The sequence below is a fragment of the Leucoraja erinacea genome, chromosome 26 (assembly GCF_028641065.1).
Source record: "Leucoraja erinacea ecotype New England chromosome 26, Leri_hhj_1, whole genome shotgun sequence".
NCBI lineage: Eukaryota > Metazoa > Chordata > Chondrichthyes > Rajiformes > Rajidae > Leucoraja > Leucoraja erinaceus.
Genome location: NC_073402.1, coordinates 8538364 through 8557563, shown reverse-complemented (window position 1 = coordinate 8557563; position 19200 = coordinate 8538364). Strand labels below are relative to the sequence as shown.

The 19200-nt window shown below is 41.9% G+C and overlaps 2 protein-coding genes across 5 annotated transcripts in view; both read right to left on the bottom strand.

The window, feature by feature from the left end:
• Nucleotides 1-1099: 1099 nt before the first annotated feature.
• Nucleotides 1100-4106, bottom strand: LOC129709629 (U7 snRNA-associated Sm-like protein LSm10). Of its 4 annotated transcripts, none has more exons than XM_055656098.1 (2): nt 3991-4106; nt 1100-2172 (listed from the first exon to the last, which is right to left on the bottom strand). In XM_055656098.1, exon 2 carries the CDS (start codon nt 2085-2087, stop codon nt 1722-1724), a length of 366 nt encoding a protein of 121 aa, XP_055512073.1. In that variant the 5' UTR covers nt 2088-2172; nt 3991-4106; the 3' UTR covers nt 1100-1721. The 4 variants fall into 4 exon arrangements, with proteins under 4 accessions (XP_055512073.1, XP_055512071.1, XP_055512074.1 ...); XM_055656096.1 differs by having other exon boundaries at nt 3987-4095; XM_055656099.1 differs by having other exon boundaries at nt 1100-2110; nt 3987-4063.
• Nucleotides 4107-8612: 4506 nt separating this feature from the next.
• oscp1b (organic solute carrier partner 1b) overlaps nt 8613-19200 on the bottom strand; it is a 32099-nt gene continuing 21511 nt past the window's right edge. The window contains 6 exon segments of the mRNA XM_055656093.1: nt 8613-9766; nt 10438-10501; nt 11621-11760; nt 13345-13414; nt 14933-15061; nt 17339-17442. Of these exon segments, the coding sequence (XP_055512068.1) occupies nt 9647-9766; nt 10438-10501; nt 11621-11760; nt 13345-13414; nt 14933-15061; nt 17339-17442 (627 nt within the window). The 3' untranslated portion in view covers nt 8613-9646.

Sequence of the window (19200 nt, the reverse complement as noted above, 5' to 3'; positions counted from 1 at the left end):
TTTCAGATTTTCAGCAACTGCAGATTTTTTGTTTGATTACCAGAAGGCTCATAATTAATTTAAACATTCTCCAGAATAATCCCATGTTAGGTATGCCAGTTGACTATATACAGACACTGACATATCAGGGGATTTATTTACAACTGAACCGACAAGAGGATATATGAATGTTCTGTTTATATGACAAAGTGTATAAGTGATGAGAACTTTCATAATAAATGGATGATTTTAAGAGGGAGAGTTAACTATCTATGAAGAGATTTGCAAAAAGAAAACTGCCATTCCATCACCAGTGAAACATCTGACTTAATTTGCTTATTTTCCTTCTAAACTTCTAGCTACATCAGTGAGCACTCCACGCTGTTCATAACTAGCTTATGATATTAACACTGTGTAAAAAAAAACATAATTTGCTTTGAATTTCATTCATAAAGAAAATGTAAATTACAAAATCAAATCAGAAAAACTGAAAAATTTGGAAAATCTGGAAAATCTCACCGGGCAGAATCTGACAAAGAACAGTTTTGATCATTCAGTTTAATTGTCATTTTATCAGCACAAGTATGAGTTTTGATCAACTACCATTATGCTTTGCCAGTGCTGACCAGTCCTGAAAATTCCAGTCATTGTATGCACTGGCAGCTTCAGCCTAATGTCCCTCAATTGTTTTCCCTTATTTCTGAACACAATCATACTGACTCTTGAATTACAATACATTGAACAGGACAGCACACAAACAGGCCCTTCAGCCCATCACGTGTGTGAATGATTTCCAAGCGTAAGCTCTGTCAGCAGTATATGGACAGTTATTTAAGTTTTGGATTTACTTGGTCAGACTGCCATTTGCCACTATTTGTTGTCAGTGGCGAAAAATTTGCAAACAATGCCATGGTTCCCAGCAAACTGTACATGTCCTTGTTCTGTTGAACACAGGCCGGAGAGAGAACAGAGAGAGCACCTGATCCTTGTGCTTGCCATTGGCATATAATATTGTCAGTATGTGATTGATATGTACAAGGAATCCTGCTCAGGCGAGCAACTGCAAGAGACAGAAATTGCTTGCAATGACAGCACTGACAACGTCAAGTGTGCCATAAGATTACCTCTTCCATGTTTCCATTATTTATTGGGAATCAATACAGATATACATTGTCAATTCAAAATAAAGGACATGCATTTTAATTTCATCACAGAGATACCACCAAAACATTTTAAGTAGAATGAATTATTTTGGATTTATTGTCAAATGCAGCAGGGACTCTCCACTAGTCAATCTCCCACAGTGAAGTTGCTACAGACGGGAGTCATTCGGGATACCAGTTCTTCCAGTAATGTGCACATGAACCATAAAACCACATTGGATTTGCCAGTCAGAATGTATAATGCAGAGTGTACAATGCAATACACTTTCGGCATTGCTTGGGATCGCAGACTCACGGATTGTGCGATGAGATTTTACCCAATTATTTTTAAATCCATGGATGAAGGTACTGCCAACTGATTAGTTTGGAGGTGTGGTTGTCCTCATCAATGTTACTGCACCCCGTTGTCTTGATTCCACTCCCACCCGAATCCCATACATCATTTTGTCTTGCTTTTCCACCCTGGCTCCCTTCTACAACAGCCCTCTCTCTAATTCCGTACATAAGCCAGCCCTAATCCCCTCCTTCCCCGGTGAAGCTCCTACCACATATGTCTGCTTGGCTGGGCTCAGCACATTATTATCTTTTGGATGGAAATTCTTTTCTTCCTCGATCTTTCGCCCCAAAATTCCGCACTCGGTGAATTTTCTGCAGTTGACTGTGGATGGTATCGATGATGCTGATCTCATCTGGAATGTGAACGTAACGTACGTTTCTGCCAGTGACGAAGAAGTCATCCAGTTGCAAGGCCTTGCCTGCCCTGTCAGTGTACAGCACTTCTGAAAGACGGACATTCATGAAGGCGTCGACATTAATAATCCGTCCTCTGACGGAGCTCTCGTCTCTCAGCTCCACAGTGGTGACATGGCCATGTATACCCTGGAGAAGGATGATGAGGCTGTTCTCAGAAATTGTTCGCTCTTTAATGGAGTGGCTCACCGACATGATGGCTCAGGTTCTGCAATTAACTTAAAGAAATTGAAAGATCAAGTCCAACTACCAAACCTCTGTGACAGAACAGCATCAGAGTCTGAAAGAAAAAACACAAGAAACACAAACGTAGCTGGATTGTAATGGTCCACCAAATAGAGACAAGGGGCTGTTTTGTTTCTCCGTTTCAATCAGGGCACTGCCTCCCGATAGGGATTTACAGATAGGCAGCACTAAATCCACAAATTTGCACGCAAGTCTGAGGAGCCAACATACCAATAACCAGTGGAAAGCAAAAAAAAACTGCAGATACTGGAACTCAGAAAAAAATGCTGGATATATTAGGTCAGGCACCATCCGTAAAAAAGAACCAAAAATGTTTTAAGTCAGAAACTCTTCTTCAGAATAATATCTTTGTAGTCTCACAATCCTCATTAAAGTTAATGGACTTGAAAATCTGGTCTGCTGTCTGATCTGCAGTTCTTCTCCCCCCAATAATTTCTGTTTTTGTTTCAGATTTCCAGCATCTGCATTTTTTTTCATTTTTAATTTGTGTTCTCATCAAAGCCTTGAAGTTTTTTTATTCACGGAACAGGACGTAATCAGGAATTATGATGGCAGAGCCTGACTGCTAGGTATAACTCTGCAAGTACAACAATAACACGTTCTTCCTTGCCTAGAATGTTATCGTGACCATCTACAGACCATTTGTGAGGATGGCTTTACATGCTTGATTAGTCTAGGAAGTGATCAAATCCAGTATCAAGGACAATGCAAGGTGGTAGATCTGTTTTTTTTATTTTGATACTTTTTATTACAATTTTAATACTTTGCCATTTCAGAGGACATTAAGAGCCAACTAGTCATAGTTTGGAGACAGGTCCATAGTCCATGCTGGCCATCAATTACCTGCCTCCATTAATTCTATTTTCCTGCACTTCCTACCTATACCTTAGCATTTCAAATGCTCATATGAATACTTCTGAAATGTTCGAAGAGTATCTGTCTCCACTATCTGCTCTGGCAGTGGGTTTCACAGTCTAACCATCCCCGGGTGAAACATAATCTTCCTCAGAACCCCTCTGAATCAGTTTGGAATATTGTGCAAACAAGGAACTGCTGGTTTACAAAGGAAAGTTGCAAAATCTCAGAACTCAGTAGGTCAGGCACCATCTCTGGAGAACATGCATAGGTGATATGGATCAGTACCTTTCTTCAGACTGATCATTGTATATAGTTCTGGTCTCCCCATTACAGGAAGAACGTGGGGGCTATTGAGAAGGTGTAGAAGAGGTTTGAAGGTATTAGTTTTAAGTAGAGAGTGGACAAATATGGATTGTTTTCTCTGGAACATCAGAATTTGTGGGAAGACCTGATTAAAGTCTATAAAGTTAAGAGAGGCATAGATCGGGTAGACAGTCAGATTATTTTTCTGAGGATAGAAAGACTGGAGGGCAGAGCTATAAGGTGAGCGGGACAAAGTTTAAAGGAGATGTGCGAAGCAAGTTTTTTTTAGAGGGTGGTGGGTGGCTGGAACGTGCTGGCAGGGGTGGTGGAGGCAGGCATGATAGTGACGTCCAAGAGGATATTTCGACAGGCATGTGGATATGCAGGGAATCGATCATGTGCAGGCAGAGGAGTGCAGTTTAACTGGGCATCACGGACATTATGGGCCGAAGCGCCTGTTCCTGTGCTGTACTGTGTCCGGTTGCCTCCACCCCAGGGGGGCGCGGCGTAGCGCCGGCATCCAGGGACCCGAGCCCCAGGTCTCGGCCTCAAGCTTGGCAGCGCCGACCCCGGGAACAGAACCGGCCGCGCCCTACAATTAACTCCCACCACACTGAGCAAAGGATCGGCTGAGCAGCCCACGCCGCTGCCTGGACGCCATAGGTTCACTTACTGTGAAACACTTACTTACAGCAGCGCCGGGCAGGTGGGCCGCCGACAGCAGGCCGCGTCTCCTTGGTTACAGCAGCGCCCCCGGGCGGCAGAGAGCGGCCCTGCACCCGGACGCGGCTCGGCTCAAGATTATAGAGCGGACTTGGCCAAAGATCTTATAGCGAACTTGGCTGGGCTGGGCTGGGCTCGGCAGCCTTGAGTCAAGGTGCTTAAGAAGGAACTGCAGATGCTGGAAAATCGAAGGTACACAAAAAGGCTGGAGAAACTCAGAGGGTGCAGCAGCATCTATGGAGCGAAGGAAATAGGCAACGTTTCAGGCCAAAACCATTTTCAGCCCAAAACGTTGCCTAGTTCATTTCCTTCGCTTCATAGATGCTGCTGCACCCTCTGAGTTTCTCCAGCCTTTTTGTGTACCTTGGGACAAGGTGCTGCAGGTTCACCCGGATACAGGTACAGAGAGGGACGCTGGTTAAAGCCCGAGTGTTATCAAGAACTGTGTTGGAAGGAGCTGCAGACATTGGTTAACACCTTAAGATAGATAGAAAATGCTTGAGTAACTCAGCGGGACAGGCGAAGGAATAGGTGACGTTTCGGGTCGAGATCCTTCTTCAGACTGAGAGTCAGTGGAGGGTGAACTTAGGGAGAGGGGAGATACGGAGATAAGGTTACTAAACCGGTTGCTAAACACTTTAACGACCCCTCCCATTCACACACTGACCTTTCTGTCCTGGGCCTCCTCCATTGCCAGAGTGAGGCCCAGCGCAAATTGGAGGAACAGAACCTCATATTTCGCTTGGGCAGCTTACATCACAGCGGTATGAACATTGACTTCTCTAACTTCAAGTAACCCTTGCTTTCCCTGTCTCTCCACCTCTCCTGTACCCAGTTCTCCGACCAGTCCGACTGTCCCTGATTACATTTTTTCTCGATTTGCTTTGTTGCTACCTTCCCCTAGCTAACAATGATCTATAGGGAGGTTTCACGGCAGTCGGACCATGACCCATACTGTTACTATGCTACTCCAAATGGAGTACACACGATGAACCGCAGGTAGGCACTTACCATTGTTTCCAGCGTAGCGGGCCCGTTAAAACCCGCCGAAAATGTCAATTTTTGTGCTGTAAATAATTATGGAAATCGGGATAAGCGTGTGAGACATTTAGCCTACTTCAGAATTCCAAAAGTGAGGAGAAATGACGGTAGATAGAAGTGAGAGCTGAAGGGACAACAACAGACAGAGTGCTTAGCGAACATTGGCTGTTTGCTCACTGCATTTCATCAACTAAGGCATTATTTGTGTTTTTTCTTGATTCCTTTGGCATCTAAAAAGTTTCAAAAGTGATAAATCTGGCTGTAAATTTTTTAAAGCGTCCATGGTTCTCAAGTGGGCTTTTACATACAAAATGAAAACGCATCTGAAGAAAAATTTACAGCCAGATTTATCACTTCTGAGACTTTTTAGATACCAAAGGAATCAAGAAAAAACACAAATAATGCCTTATTGTTGATGAAATGCAGTGAGCAAACGCGATAATTCCCAATATTTTCAATTCCGATATCTGCACGGCCAATGTTTACCAAGCACTTTCGCTTCTATTTACCTACATTTCGCTTCACTTTTGGAATTATAAAGTTGGGGACATGTCTATCACACGTACCCCGAATTTCTTTCAACGCAAAAATTCAACATTTTGGCGTTTTTTTAACAGATAGGAAAGTACGCGTTTCTTGCATTAATAATATATCGGAAGTTACGGATGTCCTCCAGATGGATTGAGCGGCTCCGTGCGTCAAGCCCTATGACCCAGTGACTTTACGTGCAACCCCCCTATTCTACATTTTTCTTTAACTTCACCCGCTTTGGTCTCTTCCTTCTCACATCACATTTCCTTATCTGTGTATGTCCCCTTCCCGACTCTCAGTCTGAAGAAGGTTGTCTACCCAAAACGTCACTTCTGTTGTCATATATTGTCTCCCAGACCCGCTGAATTCCGCCAGTACTTTGTGTTCTGCTCAGTATTCCAGTATCTACACTTCCTTGCGTCACCAGTAACTCGCAGGTTCTCCCTGTTTAAATCGTGGGATTAGATGCAACTCACATCCCACTGTCACCTCTCCAGTTCTGTTTGGGACTCCACATCCGTATATAATGTGCCATTTCGGTAACTTCAGGGGACTGTTTGACTTTTAAAGCGTTTATATTTACTCTTATGAACACTATTTATTTTGTGGCCAATTTGGATCATAAACATGGCTGGATCATGAATGCTTCAGTTTCTTTAACACATACTTGTTTTTTATTGGTTCTTAATCAAGGATTAACATCTTTTATGACCATCTCTTGTATCTTTCAAGCAAACTATATTCCTCAGCATTCACGTTCCGTTAATATTCAAGAATTTCTGGAGGTCAAAGTGAAATGTTTCTGATTTCTTGGATAATTTGTAAACACCTTGTAAACATAATTGTTTAGAGCTCAGTAGTAGCAGACATAAGATAAAGGGAAATCTGGAAAGTAGAGAGGAGACTATGGTTTGGCCAGGTTTGGAGAGGTTTTCTGTTATTTGACTGGAACTCTGGGACCCGTGATGGCTCAGAAGGATCAGAGCTGGGGAGCTTGGTGGTTTATGACATATATAAACGATTTGGTTGAAAATGATTGGTAATTTTGCAGTTGACACAAGAATTAGCAGTTATGTATCGTGAGGAAGGTTGTTAAAAAATTCAGTGCAATGTAGGCCAGTAGAAAATATGGGCAGAGAAATGGCAGATTAAGTTTAATCTGGAGAAATATAAGGTGTTAACATTAAATGCAACAGGAAACTACACGTGACTAGCAGGACACCCGAGGAACATTGATGTAGAGAGATCGAGGGATCTTGAGGTACAAATCCAGAGCTCCCTAAAAATGGCAACACAAGTGGATAGGGTAGTAAAGGCATATGTCAAACACATCTTCAATTGGTCAGGGTGTTCAGTATAAAAACTGAAAAATCATATTGCATTTGTATAAAACTTTACAGTATCATACGCAATTCAGGCTACCACATTACAGGAGAGATGTAGAGGCTTTGGAGAGGAAGCAAAAGAGGTTCATCAGAATGTTGCCTAGATTAGAGAGTATGAGCTACAAGGAGAGGTGGGACAAACTTGGATTGCTTTTTCTGCAACTTCAGAGGCTGAGGGGCAACTAAATAGATGTAAATAAAATGCATGAGAGGCATAGATGAAGCAGAAAGACAATGTATTTTTCCCCAGGGTGGAAATATCAAAGACTTGAGGGTGTAGTTTCAGGGTGAGTACTGGAGATTAATGAGGCAAGGTTTTATTTCACTTAGAGTGGTAGGTCCAGGAATACGTTGCCGAGGAAGTGGTGAAGGCAGATATGATAGCAGCTTAAGAAGCTTTTAGGCAAACACATGCAGGGATGGAGGGAAATTGATCATAGGTGGGCAGAGGGGAGTTTAAATTGACATCCTGTTTGGCATAGATATCATGGACAAAAAGGCCACTACTTTTCATTAGCCATTTCCCAGCTAATTTGAAATGCTGACACAAAGGCTGAAAGATATGTAGAAACCGCTAAAGGAAGCAAGCTATGGTAAGATACAAGCACCTTGGGTTGCCAGGTCCACAATGATCAGTCCATATCTGCATGAGAAAGGCACGGACAACATTCAATCATTGGGTAATGTGACAAAACAATATACACTCCATAAATGTGCCAAGGAACGAGCATCCGCAACAGAGCGCAAACACCCACCCTTGACATCAAACTTTATCACTGTCAGTAACCTGAGGTAGAGGATCATCCATGTCCAGGAACTCAACAGGATCAGCCCCATGTATCTATTGGCTACAAAAACAGATCAGGGATTGGGTATTCTACTGAAAGGGATTTGTAACTGGTAGTGCTGTTGCATCACAGTGTCAGTGAGCAGGGTTCGATCATGACCTCGAGTGCAGTATGTGTGGACTTTGCACATTCTCTCTGTAACCGCGTGGGTTTCCACCAGATGATCTGCATTCCCTCCACATTCCAAAGACGTGTGAGTTTATGGGGAAATTGGCCTCTGTAAATTGCCCATAGTATGTAGGGGTGGGGTGAGAAAATGGGATAACATCACACGTGTGACCCGAAACGTCACCCATTCCTTCTCTCCAGAGATGCTGCCTGTCCATCTGAGTTACTCCAGCATTTTGTGTCCACCTCTGATTTTAACCAGCATCTGCAGTTCTTTACTACACAAATGTTCTTAATTTGTTAGATTACCATCTTGCTTCAAGTTACACTATCATTGGACATTACATAACCCTAGCAAATGCAGGCAATACTCAGCTATTCAAGCAGCATTAGTGGAAAGAAACAATGTTTTAGTTCAACGATCTTGCACCTGCTGCCTGACAGGCTGAGTATTTACAGCATCTTCTGCTTTTATTTCAGATTTCCAGCATTGCTTTTGCAACCCTTTATCTATCATGGACCTTGCCTTTTCACTATTTCCTTCCCCCCTCCTCCTTTCTTTGTATTTTAAAACCAGTTTTATTTCCAACATACATTATGCTAAATTGTCATTGCTGTTTTAATAGTAGACCAGGATTATTCAGAAAACATCATATAATAATAAAACTATCACTCAGTTCAAATGTAATTTTTTAATAAAGTTCTTACTATTTAAAGCAATATTAATAAAAACATTTAATGGTAGATATTAATAGCTGGGCTCAGGGACCAGAAATCCTCTGCCTCTTAACATTTAGAATAGAACCAAAAGCAAAATACAATGTGCTGGAGGAACATAGTAAGTCAGACAGCCTCTGTGGAGGGAATAGATTGGTGACATTTTAGGTGGGGAACCTTCTTCAGACTCTATTCACAGATGCAGCTTAACCCAGTGCCAAGTTACTCCAGCACTTTGTGTTTTGCTTAAGTATCCAGCATTCACAGTTCCTTGTGTCTCCAGAATAGAATCAAAGTTTGTCATGTACAAATCTGAGCTGCTTGAGAAAACTGCTGGGATTTTCACAGAACTACTTGGACATTTTCATGGTATGACCCAGTGATCAATCTGCCACACACAAAGACTCTGTCAGAAGCAACAATCTCAGTGTAATACATTCTATTGCATGAAATACTTTGCCCCCAGTACCACATACACACACACATACACTGCACACTGACGCCAGCTTGATCGTGTTGTAACCTGCACTGAGTGGGTTCAACGGCACAGCACACAAACCAACCATTCACATCACCTTTTACCCTAGTCTAGCCACTCTCCCACAATGGATGGTTAAGGACCAGTAATGACCAAGAGCAACTTGAATTTCACTGATGTGGACTCTGGAAAGAAATAAACACAGTTGTCACTCCAGAAATTCATTTCTCTCCGACTTGCCACTTCATTTACTGAACCTACCATTTGTCTTAACATCCTCATGCCAGGTTCTGAGGGTGAAAAGCAGTGGCGATTACAATTACAGTTAGACTCATTTAACAGTGAACCTGTCCAAAGGTGCACAAAACCATACAGAACAGGAGTTCAGCTCTTGGTACAGAAAGTAGTTGAGCTGTAAATAACAAATGTTCAGAGTTTTGAAAGCCGTTCGATGTTGTGCTGAAGGAAAGTCGCAGGTAAGAGCCTGCATTGTCTCAGCTGCTGACGGGCAGGAGGTCACAGGTTGTCCATCATGGCCAGGAGGTCATCGCCTTTACTGCAGTCGTGCCTGGGCTGCTGCTCCTGCACACAAAACTCCCCCATAATCCGCACCAACTCTTCTTGCTGCTGCTGGTCCTGGAGAGGAGGAGAGCACACAGTCTGATCAGCGGGCTGCCGGTTGGCGAGAGGGAATCAATTACGGCTGAATGTGTGAATGCGGTGCACACTGCGTGGTATAGTTGGAGTGGAGCTTGTGGCTTTCTTTCTGAATCGCCAACAGGGAAAATGTAAAACCACCTCCACTGTTAGGATAGAGCACACTATAGCTGGAATCCTCGCTCATAATTGTCATGTAGTGAGTTCTGCTGAAGACCATGCATCTCCAACACAGGGCAAGGCAGAATATGTTTGAATGAATGTTAGAAATTGCAGGAGGAGTAATCTCCTTCAGCCTGTTCCACAGATCAGAGTTGTTCTGATCTTTAAACCTCGCTCCACTTTTCTGCTCAATATTCATAATTCTAGTTTCCATGGCTGTCCATGAGTTAATTTAATCTCAACGCTGACTATGCCCAACGTCTCGGCATCCATAGTCCTCTGGAAGTATATTTCAAATAAAGTAATCTTCCCCCAACCCCGAATGAACAAATAGGATCATGTGCTCATTTACATGAGCTACTATCGAGGCATTGTAGTTCATGGGCATACACGATTTAACATCTTAGGAGTGAGGAAGTCGGAAGGATAATCTCAGATCCATGCATTAAACAGTAACATTGCTGCAAATAACCAGGTCATTCGCTCACCTTGATGGCTTGTATGTTGACAACCCCCTCAGAGAGCTCTGGAGGCCTTATGGTTGCTGCTTGGCTGTAACACAAAAACAGGTCAAGACAAAAGGCTGTGGTTTCTTTAGAGCTTAAGAAAGTGAACAGGTGTGTTGTATTTCTGCAATGCTCCTCTTTTAGAAAGCCACTCGTACAAGATATTATCATAGAATCATGGGATTTAATGCACGGCACCCATGTCTGTGCCAACCAAAAGAAGGCACTACATAAATAAGACGCACTTCCTGGAGCTCAGTTTACAAGCTTGTAGCAAATTATACCACTCATCCTTCCAACAGTGCATTCAAAACCCCAGTATTTTTCAGGTGAAAATTGTTTTTTCAAGAAGTTAAGATACAGCTACATACAGTAGGACTTTGGTTATGCTGCATTTACAGTATTGTGCAAAGTTGTGGTCATCCCATTACGGGAAGGATGTGAAAGTTTTGGGGAGGATGCAGAAAAGATTTACCAAATGCCTGAATTAGAGAGGTTTAGCTATGGATAAACTTGGATTGTTTCTCTGGAACATACAGAGGTTGAGAAGTTTATAAAATTATGAGAAGCAGTGACAGTCAGAACCTTGTTCCCCCCAAGGAGGAAACGTCAAAGACTTTAGGGTTTAAAGGAGATGTGCGGAGCAGGTTTTTTTACAGAGGGTGGTAGGTGGTGGAATCAGATGATAGTAGTGTTTAAGAGGCTTTTAGATAAGCACTTAGATATGCAGGAAGTGGAGAGATAATGATCATGTCTGGGCAGATAACATTAGTTTCTCTTGGCTTTATGTTAGGCATAGACATTGTGAAGGGTTTATTTCTCTGCTGTACGTTTCTATGATCAATGGTCAATTTGCTTATAATTTTGCTGTTGAATAGCAAATTGCTATGCTGATTATCAACCTTGCTACTAAAGAGAATAGTTTATTTTTATTCTGAATTTTTTTTGTATAAACCTCGGTTAATTCTTTTGCTCAAAGAACCCCAGCCCTGCCAGACTCTTCCCATTGCAAAATGTTCTTGTTGTGGATGTGGGGAAGACATGGGTGTGTTTATGGGTGGATGCATGTTGTCAAGAGTGAATGTTTGAACAAGTGGGTGCCTCTGTAGTTATGAATCCTGCTCATTTGAAAGAAACAATGTGAACGTTGGCATGGTCAACTTACTCTTCCTCCTCATCTGTGCCAAACAGATTTAGGCGAAATCCTGACTCGTTGCCTGCTGATTTCTTGACATCAAGACCTCCCATTAGGCGCGCAAGAAGATTTAGCTCCTCCTTTGCCAATGGATTAGGTGCAGCATTCTCCTAGAGTGAAGGCCAGGAGCCAATCAAGTCCACAGAAATATCCAAAAAGTAAAATAACAGATACAGATTAGCACTGCCCAGGGCTAATACATAAAATGCTGCAAATACTTAGTGACAGGCAGTATCTGGGGAGAGAAGAAATGTGAACCGTTCAGGTCAGTAGCTTTCCATAATTTGGAAAAGTTGGGAATGAAATAAAACTTAAAGTTGTACAGTGAGTGGGGAACTGGATGGTTGAATACGCCTGTCTACGTCGTATCTGTGCCTAAGATGAGGCGAGAGCAAGCGTAGGCTCGGCAATATTTTCGCTGGACACCTCCACCCAGTCTGCCTAAACCTGAATATTGACTTCTCTAACTTCAAGTAACCCTTGCATTCCCTCTCTCTCCATCCGCCTTCCCCCCCTTCCCAGTTCTCCAACCAGTCCCCGATTACATTTTATCTGTGTTGCTTTGTTGTTACCTTCTCCCAGCTAACAATGATGTATTCTACATTTGATCTCCATCCCCTTTGTCTAATTTTCACACCTTACACTTCCTTATCTCTGTATCTCCCTCTCCCCGACTCAGTCTGAAGAAGGGTCTAGACCCGAGACGTCACGTATTCTACTCTCCAGAGATGTTGTCTATCACTCTGAGTAACTCCAGCATTTTGTGTCTGTCTTTGGTTTAAAGCAGCATCTGCAGTTCCTTCTTACAATTATGGTAGTCATTGTTGCCAGCCACTTTCCACATGATGTTAGGGGTAAGACTGTCAATGTAGTTCAAGAATATGAGACTGTTGTGATTGTTGCAACTGCTCCTTCTCTTCTCCTCCTTCACTTGCCTCTGTCCTTATCCCTTCTGTTCCCCTCCCTCCTTCCTCCCACACCGCAATGCAGCCACAATTAAATAAGAGTCATGAAAAGCATTTTAATTCCCCTTCTTGTTCCCATAACAATCTTTCTACCCTCCGCAACTACACTACCAGAGTGTGGCGAGAGGCAAACTGGAAGAACACACCCTCATATTCCGCTTGTGTAGCCAACAACCCAACAGCACAAAAGGTAACTTCTCCAATTTCATGTAACCCATCTTTTCATCTGACTGCTTTTTACCCTTCCCTCCACCCACTGTGCACACTTTTCTCCCTCTGCTCCCGTCAACCAGTTCTATTCCCCTCTTCCTTCCACCTATTTCCCAACCCTCCTCAGTTCAAGGCCTCAATTTCCTTTTATTCCCTCTTCACCATTACAACCCCCCTCAGGTTCCCTTCCTTCCACTATTCACCCTCCAGTTTATTTTATCAAGATTCCAGCATCTACAATCTCACTCATCCCCATATTAATTGGCTGCAGATAACATGCAGGAAATACACTAACAGATTCAAATAAGGTTGAGGTAAAAAGTATTAAATACAAATCTGGAATTGAATGGAAGGTCAGCCAGCATCGGAAAAACAACAATATTTTTTATTCTATATAATTTGTAAACAAGGCATGCAAAAATAAAAATTAATAAAAACAATTGGGAAGAACAGGTAGAATCAAAGAGAAGCTAGCTGAAGAGGCAAATGCCAGGCTTGAGCGGCTATAACGGCACTTACCTTTGCACGGACAGATGAACTCTTCATTGTTCCCATCATGTGGGTTTCCACCTGCCGGGAAACACTGTACCTGTGGCCATTTAGACAAGGTACAAACAGTCATAGACAGGCACTTCATGGAACATCAACAGTAACAAAAGGAGGTTTTAATAAACAATATATTCAGAAGCAATGGTTGTATGGTGTGTGGCCACCACCCAACTCCTTGAGACAACCATTGGACAAATAATCCTGGACCAACTGACTGTGAATTGTAGGTAATACATTGCTATTTCTACCTGCGTTATTTTCTTGTGTACAAGAATCAGATACAAATAGCATGAAATACCAGTATAATTATATTACAAAATACTGTAGGTCTTACAAAATAGTTTCATGAACAGACAACACAGAGGCATCAATTATCAACCCAGTTATTCCCTTAATCGTTGCTATCCACAGAGACAATTGTTTCTAATTTGTTTTGGATTTTAAGAATGTCCACAAAAATTTGCATCTGGTAGATCATGGCGCAGGGCATTTCTATGAATATCTCTACTTTCCTAATCCAGACGAGACCAAGCAGAGTTGTGTAGAAAGGAACTGCAGATGCTGGTTTACACTGAAGATAGACACAAAATGTTGGAGTCATTCAGCAGGACCAGCAGCATCTCTGGAGAGGGTCGACATCCTTCTTCGACGATGACTTTCTTAGATAATCTATACTATTTTCTCCACTGAAACTGTCAATTCATGTCTCGATACATATTCTAATTCTGCAAAAAAATTTAACACACATCTTTTAAGAACTCAGCTAGTGGCCCCTCTGTGCCTGTGTGCAAGTCATAAGGATCTTTGCATTTCACCCCCATGCACATTTTCAAAGCAAAGTTAGCCAGGGTCCTTTGTACTAATCTTCCCCTGAAATATGCATTTGGGAGATGTAGCATGAGTCACCTATCCCTTGTGTAACCCAAGCATAAGCCTGGTTCCCTCTAACCACCCTATCTGAACTGTCTTTCTATAATTCTCCTGTTGCAAGGGGTTCCAGCTCCAACCCTTGCAGCAAATTCATCCTTCTTCTCCTGGGCTATGACTCAATGAAAAACCCTTTCCATGCAGAGGATAAAACAGCACACATCTCAGAATCCTGCACTTTCATGGGACTTGCACTCATTGATACAGATCAGAATGTCCTGGGTTGTTTGTTTCATAGATGTCTCCATACTGCGCATCATGTTCACACCAGAACATTTGCTTGACTCGAGGCTGGGTATCACATCTAATCTCCTCCTCATTCAATATGCAGAGGAATAGATTATCGGTTAGTATTTATGCTGTATTTTAATTTTAATTAACAGAAGCATGGGGCAATTTAAATGGTGACAGAAACTAACTGTTTAGCATTAACAATTAGGAACATCCACTATGACTTGGAGACGTATGTCCCAGGGTCTTCTGGTCTGTGGAGCTTAGTGTCAAATTGTCATTGCTCACCAAAAAACTAAAAATGATCAATGGATCGTTTTCAGGGAGATGGCGATAGTTGGCTCAGCTTATACATTCCTGCGTTTGTGCCCAACAGATCCTAATGACATGGCATACTTACATGTTGGTGCCGAGCTTAATGACACGGTCACCAAAGAGGTTTAAGGATCCTTCTGCCAATGCACTTGTATAATTGCCAACGGTTTGGAACTTTCTCTGCTTCACCTCTTCTCCATTATAGTTAAACATTCTAGGACAAAATGACACAAACCAAAAGTCAATGTTGTCACATCGTAAAAATATTGCAATTAATTTCGTGCTCAACGTTAGAATTCCTAATGGTCTCTATTATTAGTCAGTGATGAATGTATATATTCTAATTGGATTATGTAGGAGTGGTTTAATATTAAGTTTGAGTATACTTACAACCTGAATTTATGAAATACAAAATGTACATCTAATGCAAGTCACACGATTTTTACAACACAAAACTTCCAAGAAGCTAAACTTTTTGAAACATTGCTGTGATAAAAATCTGCAAATGCTCAATCTCCACAAATCTGCAAATGCTCAAACTCCATGAGGTGTAAAACACTGAAAATAATCAACTCTTTTTGTCTTGCAATCATGCAAGGTTCCTATTCTCTTTTCTCATCATTGTTGCTGATCTGTCTGACAACTGCGATGACATCGGAAAACTTGAAATCGAGTTGACATTGTACTTGACTTCACAGTCATGTGTGTGCAGGGAGTCGAGCAGAGGACTGAGCACACAGCAGGAGGAGGAGCACCAGCGGAGCACCAGTGTAAAGGATATGGGTGGCCAAATAACCAATATTTATGAAATTCCACAAAGAAGATTTGTGAACATGCTTGCATATCTTGCAAATGAAAAGCAAAATGAACAAGTTCCCTGAGAAAAGTGAGACAAATCATGCCACAAATCTATGAACATGACAGTATTGAGCACAAGAATATTGTATTACATTGTTCAAGAGTTGGGATGTTATATACATTGTAGGATGTGGTATATTGTATACATTCCTGGTTGCCATACTATAGGAAGGATGCGAGTAAGTTGGAACGGGTGAGTAAAGATTGAGAACTACATTGCTGGGTCTGGATGGCTTGAATTACAAGTAGAGACTGGATAGCAGGGGCTGTTTTCTTAGTGAAGGACGCAGTTACTTTACAATAGTTTATAAACCCATGAAGGCATGGATAAGGTGAATAGTTGCAGTGTTTTTCACAGGGGAGGGGTTGCGAAAGCTAGGAGGCATAGGTTTATGGAGAGCAGGGAGAGATGGTGGGTATATAGAACGAGAAGTGTAGAGGTAGGTATACTTACAACATTTAAAATACATTTGGACAGGCACATGGATTTGAAAGTTTAGAGCAATATGATCTAACTGCGGGAAAATGCGATTAGCTCAGATTGACACCTTGATCGGCGCAGACAAGTTAGGTTGAAGATAAACACAAAAGCTGGAGTAATTAATCTCTGGAGAGAAGGAATAGGTGACGTTTCGGGTCGAGACCCTTCTTCAGGCTTAGGCAGAGTTACGTTGAAGGGTCTATTTTCATGCTGAATGACTCCGTGGCAGGAGACGTCTCATCCAGGAAACTATTAAGGTTTGACGTCAGTCTAGTACAAGCATTTAGCAAAATAATAGACACAAGAAACTGCAGCTTCTGGAATCTTGAACAAAACAAAGTGCAGGACACTTCTTCAGATATCAGTCTGACGAAGGTTTTGAACCGAAATGTCGTCCGTCCATTCCCTTCATTGATGCTGCCTGACCTGCAGAGTTACACCAGCAAAATAGGTTTTGGCAAAATAATGGAATTGATCACCAGCTAAAGGTTTATGGATAATCCAGTTAATTTCCTTTACTACTCATCAGTGCCTTTTCTATTTATTACTGATCTAAAAGAGGGAGAGAAGACATCAATAACCCTGGAGCAGTCTTCTCACCAGATGCCCCGACTCTGAAATAAGTTCTTCAATTACTATTCATGGGTACCCAACTTTCAAATTTTTGTTTACAATAATTCAATCTGCTTCTGCTGGAATGTCCACGGGTCATTTAGAACTTCAGTGTACTGTGGAAAGTGTTGTAATGTTGGTGGGATCACCGCCTTACAGAGACGATGAGTTGAATCATTTTAGCAACAATTTCAATTAAATGAGTTAATTGAGCTTTATTGTGTTAATGTGTTTATGTGGATGGAATTCCTGCTTTGTGATTACTGCATGTTTCACAGAACTTTCATTAGACATAACGATTTAGCGTGGGGAAAAATGCCAAAAAACAAACTGAGCAATTGCTTGGTTACATTTTAGAAGATCGCACAGAGCCAACACAATTATATTTAGAAAATAGCAAGGAATAAGAGGACATAATTTTTGAAGCAAATAACTTTCTTTCTGCTGCAATGGAGCAAGGCAAGATGGTGGCCACGTGGTCAGGAAATCATCATGAGAAATCCTAAGGTACAGACACGTGTGAATAAACCAATGTGTTACCTTATCAGCCCTGGGACGTGTGTTCCACAAGGTACAGGCCCAGTAACTGGCAGCACAAATCGGCCATTAGAATTCTGAACCTTATCCTTCAGAAATATGGAGACCTAATGAGATAAATTAAACACATTAAATAATAAATAATACCATGTGCTACCATTATACATTTCCTTTCATGATTCATGTTGCCGATGAGCATTCATGATTACGTAGCAACCACCATCCTCGGGTACCCAATCCCTATTTAATGGTAAAAGGAAAATCAGCATATTAAAAGATTTCATTTTAAGAAAACGAAAATGAAAAATATTGATTTATTTGGGATCTAAATTGTAGTTTCTAGTTTCATTGCAATTCTTCACAAGGGAGTTGAATGAGTTTGCGAGTTGAGAATGATTATGATTCATAATATTTTTTAGTTACTCCCAGTCGCTCAGAACTTGTTCAATTGATCCAAGGGGTTGAAGTTTGAGATGGTACACAAAAAAGCTGGAGAAACTCAGCGGGTGCAGCAGCATCTATGGAGCGAAGGAAATAGGCAACGTTTCGGGCCGAAACCCTTCTTCAGACTTCAGTTTGAGATGGTTGGCCCAAGAGGAACGTTTCTGAAAAGTTCCCTTAATTAGTTGTGTCATCCCTTTTCTATTCGTTTTTTTCCCCAAATTGAATACAAAAGCAAACATCACAAATTTTGCACCTTTGGCCAAAATTAAAATAAAATCACTTTATCTTTACAAATATTGCTCTTACAATTGTAGGAACTACAAAATGAGAAATAATGGGATTTATATGAGTGACTTTTTAGATAGTGCCTAGTAGAATCGATAAAAGAGAATCAATGGTACTTTATTGTTAAATGTACCTAGGTACAGTGAAAGTCAATGAAGGAATACGTTTATTAGCCAAGTATTTACATACAAGGAATTTGCCTTGGTGCTCTGCCCGCAAGTGATAACATGACATACAATGACAGTTAGGAATGACACATAAACCATTAAACATTAATAATAAAACATTATCGATTAAACATGTGAATTAAATAAAATACCAGAGGAAAAGGAGGCAACAGATTTTTGGTTACTGAGTAGAGCTACTACTTGTGGAAAAAAGCTGTTTTTATGTCTGACGGAGGCAGCTTTGACAGTTCGGAGTCGTCTTCCAGAGGGAAGTGATTCAAAGAGTTTGTGGCCAGGGTGAGAGGGGTCAGAGATGATCTTACCCGCTCGCTTCCTGGCCTTTGCAGTGTACAGTTTGTCAATGGAGGGAAGGTTGCAGCCAATAACCTTCTCAGCTGATCGGACGATTCGCTGAAGCCTCCAGGTGTCGTGCTTGGTGGCCGAGCCAAACCAGACCATGATGGAGAGGGTGATGACAGACTCTACGATGGCCGTATAGAATTGGACCATCATTGCCTGTGGCACATTGTGCTTTCTCAGCTGCCGTAGGAAGTACATCCTCTGTTGTGCCCTTTTGACTGTGGAGTCGATGGTAGCCCCCCTCTTAAGGTCCCTGGAGATGATGGTTCCCAGGAACCATCCTTAGATGTGACTGTGGTGTTGTTGATGGTGAGTGGGGTGAGGGGAGGGGGAGCTCTTCTGAAGTCTTCAATCAATTCCACTGTCTTGAAAGCGTTGAGCTCTAGGTTGTTGCAATGGCACCAGGTTGCAAGCTGTGTCACTTCCTGTCTAGGCAGATTCCACCCCATTAGTACAATCAGGGTAGTGTCGTCCGCAAACTTGAGAAGCTTGACAGAGGAATGCATGCAATTCAGTAAAATCTTACTATACAGAAGCACACTCATACCCAAGCACAAGAGTGTAAACGAGAATATACTGAGATAGTACCCAAGAGTCGTCATGTTTCCG

What these genes read in the sequence shown, in the direction of transcription:
- LOC129709629 (XM_055656098.1), bottom strand. Translation starts at nt 2,087, where the DNA reads ATGTCGGTGAGCCACTCCATTAAAGAGCGAACAATTTCTGAGAACAGC.